At 32.7% G+C, this 18,299-nt stretch overlaps 1 protein-coding gene across 1 annotated transcript; it reads right to left on the reverse strand.

The window, feature by feature from the left end:
* Positions 1-2,138: 2,138 nt before the first annotated feature.
* LOC120083779 (sugar carrier protein C) lies at positions 2,139-5,942 on the reverse strand. The gene is made up of 4 exons (XM_039039644.2): positions 5,489-5,942; positions 5,083-5,405; positions 2,910-3,539; positions 2,139-2,781 (listed from the first exon to the last, which is right to left on the reverse strand). Exons 1-4 carry the CDS (start codon positions 5,619-5,621, stop codon positions 2,308-2,310), a joined length of 1,560 nt encoding a protein of 519 aa, XP_038895572.2. The 5' UTR covers positions 5,622-5,942; the 3' UTR covers positions 2,139-2,307.
* Between the last annotated feature and the right edge of the window lie 12,357 nt (positions 5,943-18,299).

Raw genomic sequence — 18,299 nt, forward strand, 5'->3', positions numbered from 1 at the left:
ATGGGCAAAAAATTTGAAATGGTGCTCATTTTCTATTTTGGCAAATCTATTATGTTATAATATGTTAACTTACGCTAGACCAATTACATAGTATTTTTATCTTGGTTATTAATCAATCACTCCAGTTACATTATATTTTTATCTCGGTTATTAATATTAATGGATTTGATTTTCCACCAAATCTAAAGATATATTATAAATTAAAATCAAAATGGTGATAAATAAATTAAAGGTGGATTAGTTCTGAATAGTTTCGAAAAATGATTAAATCAAATCAAAATCTTATATGAAACCGCCAATTCAAATTTCAAAATGGGAGAAAAATATGGCACCTTTATCTACTAATTTGTTAGGTTGAAATCTCATGACCAACGATTCCACTTACATTGTATTTTTATTGAGAATTGATACACAGTCTCATAACACGAATATTCCATTTAGACTATGATTCAATTAAGAATTGATACATAATATAACAATTACATAGTAAACTAAAAAGTTGTTATCCGACTATGTGGGTAATTTGTAGATTAAAAAAGTATATGTCATGTGTACAGCATTTTTTTTCCAAAAAATCTTATAAATTCAGTTTTTTTTTTTTTTTTTTTTTTTTTTTGTTGAAGAAAATGAAGAGGATCCCTCTTGATTTTGCTATTTTCTCCCTTTTTCTGAAGCTAGAAAACAACGTAAGCATAGTCAATGCCTTTAAGGCCAATATGAACATGCGGCCCAATCACTTTGCTGAATTGGGCCACACCACACGTTCATGGGCCGATTGGTTTTGGGCCAGTGAACCCAGCCCAATCGAAAAGTGAAGAGAAATTAAGGTAAGGGAAAAGGAAAGGGAAAAAAATAAAAGGAAATCTAATAATAAGTGAGAAAGGAAAAATGGGGTATGGGAAAGAAGTGGTTGGAAACAGAAAGTGGGAAGAGAAGAAATTTAGCAAGAAATGGAACAAGTTGAAGGGACTAAGATATAACCGTATCATTCATATAAAGAAAAAGAAAGTTATTAAAATATTTTTAAAAAGAATTAAGAAAAAATTGTCGCATATCAAATTATGATGACACAATTTGGTAGAATACACGAAGACAGATATTATCTAAGATGTAATGTTTCAAGTTGGAGAAGAAAAAATGGAACCGATATGACATGATGAGCATCGAAACTTAGTTTAAAAATACCAACACCTCAAACTCAAAGACCCAAAACGGTACCGCTCATTTTAATGATAAATTTAAAGCTCTTAACAACAAACACAAACTCATGCCATTCTCATTCCCTATGCCTTCGTTCATACCAACATCGTGACTCCCATTTCCCCTTTTTTTTCACCTAAATCAAATTTCATAATTTATATCTCTATGCATTAAATTTACATTCAGACTCCATGTAAGTTCTCTTTTTTTTTTAATATGCAAGTCAGATTATTATAACTATTATAAATTACTACAGAGTTTAATAAAGAGTTGATACAAATTAGAATCTTTATGCCCTGTTTGATATTTGTTTTTTTAATTTTAGTTTATTAAATTTGAGCTTCTAAATACTACTAAGAAAATTGTAAAAAATTGAAAGAAAATAAGTATAATTTTCAAAAGTAAAAAACTAGAAACAAAAATATTATTGAATAGGACCATAATTGCTTACAAGGTCTCTTATTCTTAACTAATTGAAATCGTTGAGCAACCAAAGTCTCACATTGACTATATAAAGAAAAAAAATGAGGGATATATCATGAGGATAATTATGATGAGAATTTATATCTATAGTGAATAATATCATACTATTGTGAAGATATGTGAAAAATCGACCCCCTAATTTAATTGGATTAGGTTGAAAATGACACCTAAGATGATTTCGACGAGAATGGGCAAATCTTTTTAACTTGTTGACGCCCTCCATATCCACAAATCCATATGCACCGAAGCAACTACAAGGTCGAGGTTTGAAGGGTTGTATTCTAGGTTGTACTCATTGCCTTTGTGTTTGGGCGTGGTAGTGGGATTACGAAGAAAGCAATGGCTGTTGTCCATAATGGGATTTTACAAACCCACTAACTCATCCAATCAATAACATTATTGAAAATTACAATCCATTCTTTTTCATTTATCCTTCCTACCAAAACTCATTCACATTCATATCGACTAATTCTTCATTAATAAAATCAACTTCCATCATTTCATTTAATTACACAATCTAAATGTCATTGACAATATGTGAAGTTCATAGTGGCTAGGAAAAAAATATATATATTCATACTCTCAATCCCAAAGTGTTCACAATAATTATAATGAGCATTTTACTTACACATATCCTCCATTTTTTCCCATTTGAACTCCCTTTTCATTAGGCAAATGCTTGTCATGCACGAACTTTTTCCAATACCAATGAGTCTTCCAGACTTGATTCATCTCTTCAATGGGAATGCCTTTTGTCTCAGGTAAGAAAAAGAAGACGAATATGGACATGACTAGAACAAAGAAGGCGAAGAAAATGAACAACCCGAATTTCAAATGGCAAAGCATTGTCAAGAAGACTTGTGCAATGATGAATGTGAACAACATGTTGACAGAAACGTTTACACTTTGTGCAGCTGATCGAATCTCCAATGGAAAGATTTCACTTGGCACTAGCCAACCTAGAGGACCCCATGACCATGCAAATCCTGCAACATATATGCAAATGAACAGCACCACCACAATTGCATACCATTTAGGTAAAGTGCCTGGATCCCCATCAACTCCAAATTTTGCACCAATTGCCGCTGCCACAACCGCCTACAAAATACACAAAATTTAGATTTCAAGTTATTCAATTGAGCCTCATAATCTATTGTGACGACTGTTCAAATAATTTCTTTTTTTTTTTTTTTTTTTTGGAGATTGATTTTAATGAGTTATTATACCTGACATATCAACATTTGAACTCCACCCTCGAGGAAAAGAAACCTCCTTCCCCATTTGTCGACGCCATAGATTGAAACAATTGTAGCAACAACATTAACAACACCAGTGATCACAGCGGACATGAGGGCAGCTTCACTACCAAACCCAATGGTATCAAACAGAACAGGAGCATAGAACATGATGACATTGATGCCAGTGAGCTGTTGAAAGAAAGGAATCAAAATAGCCATAGTGAGATGGGGTCTGTATTTCTTCTTCAAGAGATTAGTCCATGGATTTTCCACTCGCTTTGATGCATCACTGGCTACAACAAGGTCATTGAACTCTTCATCAATGTCATCAATTCCACGGATTCTTTTGAGTTGATGTCGAGCCTCATCGTGACGTCCTCGTTCAATCATCGAGTTGGGAGTGTCGGGGAGGACCAACGAACCAACCGTGATAATAAGAGCAGGAACCACAGCACCACCCAAACTCAAGCGCCATCCCCAACCACCTTTGATCTTTGCAAAGAAATAGTTCAACACATTGGCTATTAGAATCCCGACTGTGATTGACAGTTGAAAACCAATGTTGAGGGCTCCTCTGTATTTGTATGGAGCCATTTCAGACAGGTACAATGGCACTGACTGGTTAAAAGAAAACACAACAAAACCAACTAGTTAAAATCCAAATTAAACAGGAAAGTCAACATTTTGAGCTTGAAATTATTGACCACGAATTATGATTATTTTTCCAAAATAATTGAATTCATTGGGGGTTTAGAAAAGACAGGACACATGACGTTGAGTGTGTAATATATTCAAGTAAAATGGGGCCACTTGCAAAGTGCAATTTCAAGGGTCAAAGTTTAATCGCATGCCAAAGCAACAAAAGACTAAACGGTGGGGAGGAATCAGGCATATAGACTAGGACTCCGAATTTCCATAATTTTCTTCAATATTTATTTATTAAAGAAATAATAGACAAAATAATACTAAAATTTAAAAAGGAAATTCAAGCAAATCCAATATTAATAATAGGAAATTTAATTTAAATATTCAATTTACTTGAACATAGTACAAACTACAGAGAGAGACAGAGTGGAAGACGAAGCAGATGTCGGGAAAAATAATGTTGCAGAGATGAAAGAAATCCCAAGTTTGATATTTTTTGATTTGGACATTTGAACAAACAAAAAATATTAGGGAAAAAAGAAATTAACGTTGTGTTTGTCCAATAGTTTGCCTGTGATTTTTTATTTATTTATTGTTTTTTTTTTTTTTTGGAAATATGTCTGTGATGGTTTTAATGAGGAAAAGAAAAATCATGGGGTCCCACTAACTTTACAACAACCAAACGGTGGTTATTGTTATTGCCTATTGGTAGGTTTTGTCGAAAATTAGAAACTCATAAGGCTACAAATACAAAATCAATCCAATTCAATATATGACTCTTTTTCCTCTAAATGATTCAATGAAGTAACCTCTATATTTTAACTATTCTTTATATAAAAAACTAAATAAATAAGTTCAACCCTTTTATGCTTTTTTAACTTCCTTCTAAAAAATTTAAATCACATTATTAAATTTTACTCGACATGTTCACATTTTCACAAATTCAACATTTATATGAGTAGTCAATTAACATTCCTATTATATTGTAGAATTAAAATCTATGAAACATATAAAATAAGCAACACAATATCTTTAATAGAAATATAATATAAACAATAAACATCTCATTTGCTGAAAAACATAAAATGTTCATATGTAGTTTTTTAACTTTTTATAATTTAAAGTTTTTATAAATATCAATATTTTTATGATATCAACGTTTTGAGCCTTGATTACAATCTATAGATATGATTGATAATCAGTGATTTCACCTCAAAGATAAATTATGTAAATTTACTATAAAAACCCTTAGTACAAAACACTTACTCTAAATCCACCTCAAAAAGAAAGACATTTTATACCATACAAAAATCAGATCTTTGAATTTTTACTCACGGTTGAAAAAAAAATCATAAATTTTTATAGTTGAATAAATTCTTAATCATTTTTAGAACAGATCTAGAGAAGACAGACGGGAAGTCGAAATCATAAATGACGAAATTGTCCAAAAACTTCCTTAAACAATAATTTCTTTTTGAAGAAAATATTGAGAGAAAAAAATAGAGGAAGAAGGTACCTGATTGGCAAAGCCGATGCCAAAACCAAGCAAAATACGACCGAGAATAAGCATCCAAACGGCCTTAGCAGCGCCATTGATGATAGCACCTGCACAAAACAGCACACCACCAAACAACATAGACCATTTCCGGCCAAATGTACGCGTGACCGTCGACGCCACCAACGACGACAACAACGCCGCCAAGTACAGTGACGACGTGAACAACGTCAACGTCTCACTGTCGTACTGACAGTACTGGTTGGTCGTTTCGTTCGCGTGCTTCTTCCTGAACACCGACGGGAAAAACTTCTTCAAGAATGAATCCATCGAAGTTACCCCACCTACCCAAATTTCACCATCATCACGGTAAAAAACAGAGCAGGAAAAAAAAACCCATCTAATTCGTAAAAATTTGAATGAGTACCTGAAATTCCAATATCGTAGCCGAAAATCAGCCCACCCATGGCGGCGACGATACATGTTACGGTGACGTAAAGAGTAAGATTCCCCGGATACGCCTTTTTACTGCCACCGGTGGCGATTCCCACGGCCGGCATTTTGGAAGAGAGGAAGGGAAATGAAGGAAGGAAGGAAGGAGGGAAACTGATTATGGATTAGAAACAGAGAACATAAGGGGCAGTGTGAAGGGGAGAGAAATTGAAAGGAGAGAGTAGTGGCGACAGAGTTGGGAGTTAAGAAATTTTTATTTATAGAGAAGGGAGAGGTTTGAAAACCAAGGACAAGTTGGACAACTATGGGCAATTAAAAATTTATTGATTAAGCTGACGAAAAATACTAATATATCAATTATTGTTAAACATTTTCTTTAAAAGACAAATTTTGTTTAAAAAAAATCTTCGAACATGGACAATCGAGATAAAGACAGGCAGCAACTCAACATCGTTTACATTGACTATATGTTAATTGTAATTATATAAAATAAGATTCACTTACCGTATAAAATGAAGAAAATATTGCAAGGGAGAGCGGATGGTTTTCTACGCTACATGACTTTTCTTAAACACATGTTTAAGCAAATAATAATAATAATAATAATAACTTTTTTTTAAAAATACAAGTTATCTCATCATTTTATTTAAGAGTTTAACTCTAAGAAACACAGATACTTTTAATTATGCAGATAATCGGTATTAGATATGGATACGTCCAGATACGTGTCTAATACATAATTTGAAGTATCTGATTGTTTCTTTTTTTAATTTTCAGATACGTGTATCTGCTTCCATGAAGGGGATACACTAGGTCTTTTTCTTTCAAATTTAAGTCCAACCCACGACCCATTTTATTTAAGTGCGTGTTTCGGCATGATTTTAAAATTATCAAAATCAATGTTTTTCATTTTTAAAATCACTTGAAAAACACTTTAGTTACTCAAAATTAATTTAGTTTTCAAGTTTACACTTTTAAATGCAATTTTCATATCAAAACTAGTTTTGAAGAATTAAACATGTTTCACAGTGATTTTGAAAATGATAAAAATGATTTTAGTCATTTTAAAATCATTTCCAAACATAAAAGTCCCTTAAACCGAGCAATCCAAAACAAAATAAATTTAAAATGTCAAAAGAAAAAACCCAAAACATAATTAAATATTCATTCTTCTCTTCTCTCTCACTATCTAAATCATGATTCACACCTCCCTTCATCCTCAACTTCATTCTTCAATCTTTATCATCTACTTCTTTCCTACCTTCTACTTTAGTCGCTCAACCACCACTCAACGTAATTGAATTTTTTTAAAAAAAATTCACTCAATTGTTGAATCTATTTTAATTTGACTTAAAATAAGTACTATAACAATTAATTGAGCATTGTCATATATATATAACATACCTTCAACATATCTATATCTTAGTTTTTTAGAAATTTACGTATCATCGTATCGTATTCGTATCATGTATCCATATCTGTATCTGTGTTTTTTAAGTTTAATCGAATTTTAATAGCAAAGATGAACGTAAGTATTCCTAATTAAAAATGTAGGGATTAGAATAGGTGTTTTTAAAAATTTAAAGATTAAAATATATTTTTTTAAAACCCGGAAATAAATGCTGTAGATAAGATTGTGATTTTTTATTATTTTGTATTGAATTTATGGTTATGAAATGCAAGTTGGAGAGGGAGAGGAATGGGAATAGCGCGTCAATGGAAAGGAAGTGAGAATGGAGATTGTAAAAGCATACGTCAATATTTGACGCAATTAATGTTTTGAAAAGATTTATATTTATACAATAAAAAGTAAATATGTAATTTTAGGTGGGAAGTCAAACAAAGGCACTTTGAATTTTCTTCGTTTACTTTGAAAATGCAATCAACAGTATTAATATACAAAGGGATATGGGGTATGTGCTAGTGGGGGCACTATCATTTCTAGACTTCAAAAACATTGTTCTCATTTCCAAACCATACATCTTATTCTCATATATTCATAGGGAAATTTTCCATTTATAACGTTCCTATACTTTAAGGTTGTATCAATTAGATTTCTAAATTTTCATAAATAAATCTAGTGATATTTTTATTCACAATTTTTTTTTTAAATGATCTATGCATTTCTCTAATCATCCATTTTGTAAAACCGATATTTGAAGAAATCTACACAAATTTAAGAATCAATACGTAGATGATTTTCAAAAATATTGTAAGTAAAGATCTAAATTGACTGACTTATGAAAATTTTGAAGTTTAATTTACTCAAATCATAAGTTTTCACATGATAATGGTTGAATAAAATCTTGTGGAAGGTGTAAATTAATACACTTACAAAAGTCAAGGTTTAAATTGATATAATTATTAGTTTAGGATTTTAATTGATACAATTCTTAAAATTTAGAGGTATAAATTGATATTTGTCCTTATTTGTTATCATTAATGCAATATTGTATTTTAAAAATTGAAATAGTTGGGGAAGTTTATTTCAACTTTGTCATTTGTATTTAAAGTACGTCTATGTATAATTTTAATTCTGACATTTTATAAATATTTCAAAATTATTAGTATAATAAAAAAAATGGTTAATAAAATAGTAATGGGGACTTAAAACAGTGTAGAGTGTAATGTGGAATTGTGTCACAATTAAAAATCTCTTTTTCGGCCCGTTTCAATTTCTGTAATATTAGTTTAGAAATTATGAATAAGAAAATAATAGTATTTTTTAAAATGGAGGTAAAATCTAGAGATTTTTTTAATAATTTGGCCGATGTGGATTTAAAGAGTAAAGACAAAGAGTTTTGATGTGGTGTTTTGTTTGAGGTTGCGGGATAAAGACAAAAAGCCCTTTGGGTTTGTTATTATTATTATTTTTTAAAAAAAAATTAACATATATATTTTTTTAACGCATAGAAAAACCAACACCCAACAAAATTAAACATGTCCAACGGCTACCTTTTTTTTTTTTTGGGTGAAGTAGTACTTTGCTTCCTACTTCAGCAATCCTACTCATCTTAACCTATGACTAAATCTTTTTACAAACTTATGAAAAAAGGATAATAATTATTAAAAAAGAAAGAAAGAAATAAGAAAATAAACTAAGCTTCATAGACTTTCACATACCCATCAAAATGTCGTTCATTCAATAAAACACACAGGTAAAAGGGTAAAATAAGTTACACTAATTAGATATTTGTAAAAAAGTAAAAACGAAGCCCAATCCATACATAAAAGAGGTATAATGTCATAAATGCTCTCACTACCATTTGATACACTACTGATATACTTGATGATGATGCACTTGACTAATATATTTGATATACTTGTCAATCATGCACTTGCTTATATTGTTGATAAATTTAATACACTTGACTGATATACTTGATAATAATGCACTTGACTGATAAATTGCTAATAAATCAGTCAATCATTCTCTTGTTTATACTGCTGATAAACGTGATATACTCTACTCATATACTTCATACTGATACACTTGGTTGATATATTACTAACAAATTTGATAATTATGCACTCTTTTATAATGTTGGTACACTTGACTGACATACTGTTGATACTCTTGATTGATATACTGTTAATAAACTTGATAATGATGCACTCGACTAAGTTGATATACTTTATAATGATACATATAAATTAAAGAAAAATGCACTTCTTCCCCTTCGTTGCAACAAATCCCCCTCCCCAACATCTCTTTTCATCAATCAACACTCCTCCACACTATTTATCACAACCACCGCTCCATCTCCCTGCCACTTACCAACATCAATCGCGAAACTCCGGTCATTGATCACCGCTTCTCTCTCTCTTTCCAACTAACACCGCTCCACCTTCCCGTCGTTTGCCTCTATCAAACCGTCGCACATTCAATCGTCCGTCACCGTTTTTTTCTCTCTCTCCATCAATTAATTGTTTGGGGCAAATATGGAATAAAAAATAACTAAAAATTCAGATTTTGAGTTTTTGCCATATTTGCAAAATATCAAATATGGGTGATACACCTACAAAATAACATATTCAAATTGTCACGCATTGCAATTTTATTATTATTATGTTTTTTTTAAGTTCAACATGGAATCTGAGATTGATTAGGTTTAAATATTTGACATCTTGATTGATGACATATATCTTAACTAGTTGAATTATGTTTAAATTGAGTTTGATAAAACACTTCATATTACATTTTTAAAGTCAAAGTTTCAATTCTTGTCCATGCATTTGTTTAACAACTACAAGAATGTGAGTTTTCATTAGAGAGGCTAAAACATTGAAAGTTGTGATTTTATATTTTTTCTAGTACAATAAATAGGTCCAACAAATTTGAATCTCTTATCTCAAGTGATATAGTATATACTTATTACCAATAATCTATGCTTATTTTGACACTTACAATATTATATTCTAAAGAAAAAGGAAAAGAAAATAAAATCAATAAAATGGCTCCAAAGTGTGTGTATATTATATACCTAAACTTTAGGATTGCATCAATTTAAACTTTAAAGTGATAAATGTATTAATTTAACTCATAAACTTTCCTTAGTGCATCAATTTTCACCCTCCGTTACAGTCTATTTAGATAATCATCGCATGGGACTTATAATTTTATTAATTAAACATATAAACTTTCTATAAATGAATCAATTTAGACCCATAATTAAATTTTTCTTTACTAACCGATTTTATTAATCTAACATCTGAAGAAGAATTGAATACATAGGCGATTTTCAAATGTAATATTGAATAAATGATCTAAATTGAATCACTTATTAGAATTTAGAAGTTTAATTTGAAATAGTTATATGTTCTGCATGATATTTTTTAAATCAAATTTGGAAAAGTGTATTAATTGATATATTTGTAAAAGTTTAAAGTCTAAATTGATAGAGTTATTAATTTAGGGTTAAAAGTTTATATAAGTTTTATGTAAATGGAATTTTTTTAAAATTATATTTTAAAAAAAAAGAATAAATAAATGAGTAATTATATAGAATAGGTGAGGGGGATGCAAGCAATGGATTGGGTTTGGGGAGGTGGAGGATCCCACGTAGGGTATGGAAAAGGTAGCCAATAATAAGGCAGGATTTGGCATTAACTTTAGGGAGATTGGATGGGCCCCACGTTGCATTAGCTTCTGTCCCATGTGCATTGACGAAATTCGTGTTGTCGTTCAATTTTCACATATGTTTCCCCATTGTAATATTTAGAGGATGTTTGGTACTGTTGGGAATGCGACCAAAGTCCCACATTGGTTAGATAAGAGGAGGATCATGGGTATATAAGTGAGAATGACTATCTTCATTGGTATGAGGTTTTTTAGGGTGAAACCAAAAGCAAAGCCATGAGGGTTTATGTCCAAAGTGGACAATATCATACTTGTTAGGAGTTATGTACACTAAAATCTCCAAGCTTGGATCATCAGCTTAGATCATCTCAGAGTGTTTGGATGTTCAGCTTAGCACTGAAATGTATATGACCTTCAATGAAACCAAGATGCCATTTCGTGTCAAAAAGTAGTTAGTTCAGGTGATTACAATGATAGCTAAGCAGAAACAGTGGAAGGACTCTATGGAAAGAGTTGTTCTATTTATAAAATCAAGCCAAGAATCAGACATGGTCATTGGTTCCAAAGCCTCATAATCAAAAACTCATTCAGTCAAAGTGGATTTATAAAATCAAGCCAGGTACAGGAGGTGGTAGCCAAGGGCTACACTCAAAAGGAGGGAGTTGACTTTCATGAGATTTTCTCTCCGGTGGTGAGGCATTCGTCCATTCGATTAATTTTATCTATTGTTGTTCACTTTGATATGTTTGTTGAACATATGGACGTTACCACAACTTTCCTTTATGGTGAATTGGAGGAAGTGATCTACATGGCTCAACCTAAGGGCTATGAGGTGAAAGGAAAGGAAGACATGGTTTGTCGTCTTCACAGATCCATCTATGGACTGAAGCAATCGCCGAGACAATGGTATATCAGGTTTGACACCTTTATTCTAAAGCAGGGGTTTCACAGGAGCTCTTATGATGCCTGCGTGTACTGGAAACTATCTCAGAAAGGTACAAATACTTATCTACTTCGGTATGTAGATGATATGATTCTGGTGTTTAAGGATTATTCTGAAATCTGTGATCCCAAGAAACGATTGAGTAGTGAATTTGAGATGAAAGATTTAGGTGAACTAAAAAGGATCCTAGGCATGGATGTGAAAAGAGATAGGGAGAAAGGTCTGTTAACTATTTCGCAGGAGAGTTATGTGCATAAACTACTTGAGAAGTATAATATGTCTGGTTGTAAGGCAGTTTCAACACCCTTAGCATCTCATTTTAGGCTTTCTTCATTTCAGTGTCCTGTTACTAAACAAGAAAGGTTAGAGATGGCTAATATTCCATATTGTAATGCTGTTGGAAGTATTATGTATTTGATGATTTGTACTAGGCCTGACTTGGGATATGCTATGAATATGATAAGTAGGTTTATGACAAATCCTGGGAAGGAGCATTGGAATGCAGTTAAATGGGTGCTTCGATATTTGAAAGGTAGTGCAAGTATATCATTGTGTTTTAGCAGGTATTGTGATAAATCAGCACTGTTGGAAGGCTTCACAGATGCAGATTATGCTGCAGACCTTGACAAAAGAAGGTCTCTATCAGGTCACTTTTTTCGTTTGCTTGGTAATGTGGTCAGTTGGAAGGTTGCTCTACAGTCAGTTGTTGCCTTGTTACTACTGAGTCAGAGTATATTTCAGTGGGTGAAGCTGTGAAAGAGGCAGGGTGAGTTGTTGTCGCAGGAGTTCATTCCTATTGTCCGTTGTGATAGCCAGGGTGCTATTCATCTTGCAAATAATCCATCTCATCACGAACGATCTAAGCATATCGATATCAAATTTCATTTTATCAGAGAAGTTGTGGCCTAGAAAGATGTTGAACTGGTCAAGGTTCATACAGTTGAAAATTGTCAGATATGTTAACTAAGGTTCTTCCAGCCTATAGGTTCAAATACCTATTAGATGGGCTGAATATTAAATCTAGATGATAGGAAGATTGGAGAATCAGCTTGATACTTAAAGATTCTTGTTATGAGGGAGATTTGTAGAAAATAACAAGGTATTTAAGTGGATTTTATTGGGTTTTTTGGAAATTTAAAGGCCCAATGGCATTCTTGTAAATAATGAGCAGTGTCATTCTTGTAATTATCTCTTTCTTCTCCAAAATTAGGGGATTGTCGTGTAACGCTTTTAGTAGGAGAGAAAAGCAGCCGCAAGCGAAAAACAAAACCGGAAAACAACCGCCTGAGAAGAAAAAACTGAAGCAGTCGCCTGAGGTTTTTTGCTGAAGCCGAAATCGTGCCCCTTGGTTGGCTTGTAGACGAAAGCAGCCGCTTGTAGCTCAGTTCTGTTCGACGAGTTTGTCAGAGAGACAGGTGGTCTCGGTTCTGGCAAGATTGAAGGCAGTAGCTGCGGCGTGAGCGTGGGTGACGGGTTGGAGATCGTATCGATCTGGGTAGTCTGGTAATTCAAGATGGTTCTCAAAGTGGATGTAGACCAAACTGGTCGAACCACTATATATCTTGGTGTTCTTTACTGCTTTCGATTTATTTCTGCTGATTGTTTGCATTCTGTTTGGCCATCTAAGTTAGGTTCAAAAACTCTCACAAGTGGTATCAGAGCCATGCTCCTGAATTAACCATGCACGTTAGAATCCTTGGTGCCGAACAAAGATGGAGCCATGCTCGGTAGAATCCTTAGTGTCGAACAAAGATGGAGCCTTGGAAGTAGTCATGGTGTGATCCGTGGTTGAACTCTATTGGATAGGTGGTATGCTCGGGTGAAAAGGAGTTAGCCTAGATATGAGTTAGACGGATGGATGACTGGAGGCTCGGTGGTTCTTTGTTCGAGGGGAGGATTGTTGGGAATGCCACCAAAGTGGAGCCTTGGAAATAGTCATGGTGTGATCCGTGGTTGAACTCTATGCCTAGATATAAGTTAGACGGATGGATGACTGGAGGCTTGGTGGTCCTTTGTTCGAAGGGAGGATTGTTGAAAATGCAACCAAAGTCCCACTTTGGTTAGATAAGAGGAGGATCATGGGTATATAAGTGAGAATGACTATCTCCATTTGTATGAGGCATTTTGGAGTGAAACCAAACGCAAAGCCATGAGGGTTTATGCCCAAAGTGGACAATATCATACCATTGTGGAGATAGTTTGAGGGTCGTTGTCCCTATCAGGTAACAGGTTTTGAATCAAAAGCTTTTAAATCAAATATTTTAAGAGTGTTTAGAGCTTCAATCTTGAGTGTATTGAGTGGGCTAGTGTTTGGACGTAGATTCAAAAATATGAAAATCAATTTCTTTAAAATTATGAATACTTTTTCGATAAAGATGAAAATTGATTCTTAAGGAGTGATGTGACCATCATATGACCTTATTTGAAATTTTCTTTTAGATATTATATGCACTTTCTTGAGAAATATAAATATCAATTTCTGAGAGGTGATGTAGCTAGTAGGTAATCTTCTTTGGAACTTGAGATTTTCTTTATAAATATGATAGTCAATTTCTAAGCGATGATGTGACGTACATGTCTATTTTTGGTTGCAACTTTGAGTGGTCAACCCTCGCTTTACTAAATACTTTAATTTAGAAAATCGTTTGGATCCTATTAACAATTTTCATTCATTTGAATAATTAAGTTTCTTTGGAGGCTTTCAACTAATTTGCCTTTTATTTGAAAGGGAGGCATATCCCTTATGAACATCTACTTTTCTTTAATAGGAAATGTATCCCCTATATAATTTATATTTTTCTATTTAGACATATCCTCAATGCCTTCAATTTATGTTCTTTTGTTTAATATGGAGACATATCCTCTGCACCTTTTGTTTTTTATTTAATAGAGAATTATATCGTCTATGTATCCCCCAATTCAAGATGCATTTTACTTGTAAAGAAGATGATTGCCCAAGTAAAAAATATAATGAATTTCAAAGAATCTAATTCTCATTTGAAGATAACTATTTATCAAGAAAGAGATTAAAACAAGGACCAAATTGACCTATGATGAAGTCAACCTCGACCTTAGGAGATTTGTTTCAAGCGAGTCAGACTCAACCACGCCAATTCATCCTTGGTATTGGCCTTATCCATCTTGTGTAATATAAGCTTCAAAATTAGATCACTTTGCTTCTTTGGCTCTACAGAAATCTCCTTGAATATGCCCTAAGTCTTTCTGAATAATCCTTAACAGCTTTTTTAGGGAAGGCTTGTATCCTTGGCCTCAGTCTCGGCCTCAACTAGGGTTTGTTTTCGTTTTTTTTCGATCGAGTTTCCTAGATCTTTTTCAGTCATCTGCTTGTATGCTCACCTTTTGAAGTTGGTTGACCTTGGTGTCAGACTATAAGGGTTGACCAACCTTGGCCTCTTGGAGTTTTTCACTTTTCCTCTATCAAGTTCTACAAGTCTATCTTGACTGTCTCCTCATCTCTTAAGGTTCTAGTTGATCATCAACCTCTAGTTATGCTCTTCAGCCTCAGTTCATACTTCTTGTTCTTAGCCTTGTCTCCTTGGCACAATTCGCAATAGCGATTTTAGTCCATCAATTCTGATAAATTTATCGTGTGTAGCTTCATATTGCTTTTGTTGTCTGACATTCTCATGTTGCCTTTTATGGTTGTTCCCACCTGAGATCATTTTCTTCTTTGGTTTTTGGACATGAGACTCTGTTCCTTTCACATCCTCAACTAAGGGAGATTTTCATTTGGCAAGATCAAGTACTAAAAGTTCTTTCTGAATCGTTTTCTAGAGGTTTTCTTGTTAAAAATCCCTAATAAGTAAGTTAAATCCTGACTCATTCCTTTCACATATTTCTCTAGTGCTTTCAACTTTTTCTTATGTCATCCCTCTTATGGATGGGACCAAGGTGGTGTATAGTCTTATTTTCCTCGCAGGTGACAATCTTGGTCAAAGTCATCTCCATTTTGATTCCTGTTCTTGTCTCTTTCACTCATATTTTGTAAAGTAGGCATATTATTAGTAGAATACTTTTGTCCTCATAAATGGTGTTAATTGGTGATGCCAAAATTTGGGTCTTATCTTCCCCGCAGGTGACAATCTTGGTCAGAGTCATCTCCATTTTGATTCCTGTTCTTGTCTCTTTCACTCATATTTTGTAAGGTATGCATATTATTAGTAGAATACTTTTGTCCTCATAAATGGTGCTAATTGTTGATGCCAAAATTTGGGCATGAGAAACATACTTGACCTTCATGTGACACCAGTAGTGAATTTGTTTGAACGAGGAAAGAATATAGCATACAAAAAAGCAAACTTGCACATCAATGTGGTGCTTGCTACACACATTCTGATGCTTAAGTCAAAGAGTGAAAGAATGTGAAAACTAGGTAGTTTGAGTGTACGATTCAAATTATCTCATATGAAGCTATAATTATGTACTTATAATTAAAGACAATTAACTTGGTGTTCATCTTCATCCTCTTAGGATTTAGATTTGATTTTTTTCCTAATCTTGAACAGTTTAGGATTAAATCTTAATTATTCCAATGACTAAATGACCTTGAACTTATTTGAGCCAAGTTCATCTTATCGAGGAAAACATTGTTGAAAATGCAACCAAAGTCCGATCTTAACTAAATAATGAGAAGATCATATTATTGGTTCAAGATTTGATGAGTTTATGTAGAGTCTTTCGTCTTTGAAAAACATATGTTTTAAAAAGCAAAGCATCAAATATTGAAAAAAAAAAAAGAAAAAAAACCTTAAATTCAAGAACCAAAATTAACATCCAAAATATTATAGGCTAAAAAAAAATTAAACCTAAGATTCAAACCTTCAATTTTAAAGAATACCATTTTGTTTCTTTTTTAGAGTAGCACGTACACAAGTATAATTGAAAGACACATGAATGCCTTCTGCATGAAATTCCATGATGTAATTAATTATATTAGTTTAAGCTATTTAATTACTTAGTAATCAAGTATTTTGTTCCCTTCAATAAAAAAAGATATTATAATTTCCTATAATAATAATAATAATTTGAGAATAAATTTTTTTAAAAAAAAATGGTTAATGATGACGTTAAAGTGAAATATAACGCCAGATCATAGGAAGCCGGTTGTGCACTGTCCACCATACTATTGTGTTAATTCAATTTAAAGATAAACTAAGAATAGGTCAACTTCATCCCTAGCTGTCCCCACTCTCTCTTCCCTTTTCTTTTCTTTTCTTTTTTTATTTACTCACCTTCCTTTATATTTATATTTTCAACGTCAGTTTCTATTTCTATACCCATTTTTAAATATAATTTAAATCAATTATATAGGTTATCGAAAATATCAATAACCATATAACTTATAAATATCTGTTTTGGAGTTCAGATTCCAGAGATTTATATATATATTTGTACAAAGGAACCAATCAAACGGGTTTAGTTATTATAAATCATACATAAATTTAAACAAATTGGGTTTGATTAAGGATTTAGAGGTTGTTGGTTTAAAGTTTAGACTTAAAAGCAAGGAATAGCGTTGTAGAAGGTTGACCTAGAAAATGAAAATGAAAGGATAAGATAAGATTTATGGGGAAATGTGTGTATGGGTTCTTCACATGATCAAAGCTGTCATTTAAATTGGTTGAAACAAATGGAAATATATATATATGTGTGTGTGTGTTTCCCCCAAATTACCTTTATTATTATTATTATTTCCTCATCTACGTTATTTCTATGTGGCAAACTCATCCATTTCAATTCCCCTTTTTTCATCCTTACCTTTTTTTTTTTTTTTTTTTTTTTTCACAATTCTCATGTGTTCATATATTTTCTTTTCTTTTTTTTTTTTTTATAAATAAAATAATAATAATAACATGTAGTTTTCTATATTGGAAATGTGAATTTGAAGTGTGTTATGTTCACATTAAGACTTAAAATAGATAATTTCAAATAAGTTTAATGTTGTGGGATCCATTGATATTTAAAGCCCGACTTGGAAGGGGTGTCCTTGTCGTTGGAAAAGCCTTTGCTTCTCAATTTCCTCTTTTCACTAATATAGTATATAGGGAAGAGGTGTCATTGTATACTCTTCCTTCCTCATAATTGACTACTTCATCAACTTTGATTTAGTCTAACTTTTATTTTCTCTTTAGTTATCCTTTCATTTTTTCTTAAAGGGGTTAAATTACAAGTTCAATCTTTATATTTTTTAGATTCTTTTTAGATAAACATAATAAACAAACACAATCACCATAAACAACCACACTTAAAGCCCCTAATCAAGGAAGGGAAGAATACTATCTAGAAAAACATCTTTCTTGATCAAACAACATCCTTGAGAGGAGACCAAAGTTGCGATGTTATGAACGTATTTGTTTTCCTTTCGAGGGATATCACAAAAATTAACAATATTAATAGTGTTCCCAACAAAAAGCTCGATGAGGATCCCAATCTCAACAAAAGAAAAGTTCTCCCCGTTAAAAAACTTGATAACATCTTAAATATCATATTCCATTTTAATAGGAGGATTGTTACTAGACCACTCCTGTTCAATCGCACATAAGCTCTCCAACAATGCTTTCACTCTAGTAAACTAATACTTCCACACCTCCAGATGAACTTAACCTTCCAAAATTGCCTGACTCTCATGATCTCGAACCAGCCATCTAAGCCTGCCTCTACCACTCACTGACGACCAAGGCATAGCTGTGGTTCAATCTCCAAATACTAGCAGCTAGTGGCGACCACTTGGAAGGGTGGTTG

This window comes from Benincasa hispida, chromosome 8 (assembly GCF_027475165.1).
Source record: "Benincasa hispida cultivar pf3 chromosome 8, pf3_genome.v1.1, whole genome shotgun sequence".
Taxonomy (NCBI): domain Eukaryota; kingdom Viridiplantae; phylum Streptophyta; class Magnoliopsida; order Cucurbitales; family Cucurbitaceae; genus Benincasa; species Benincasa hispida.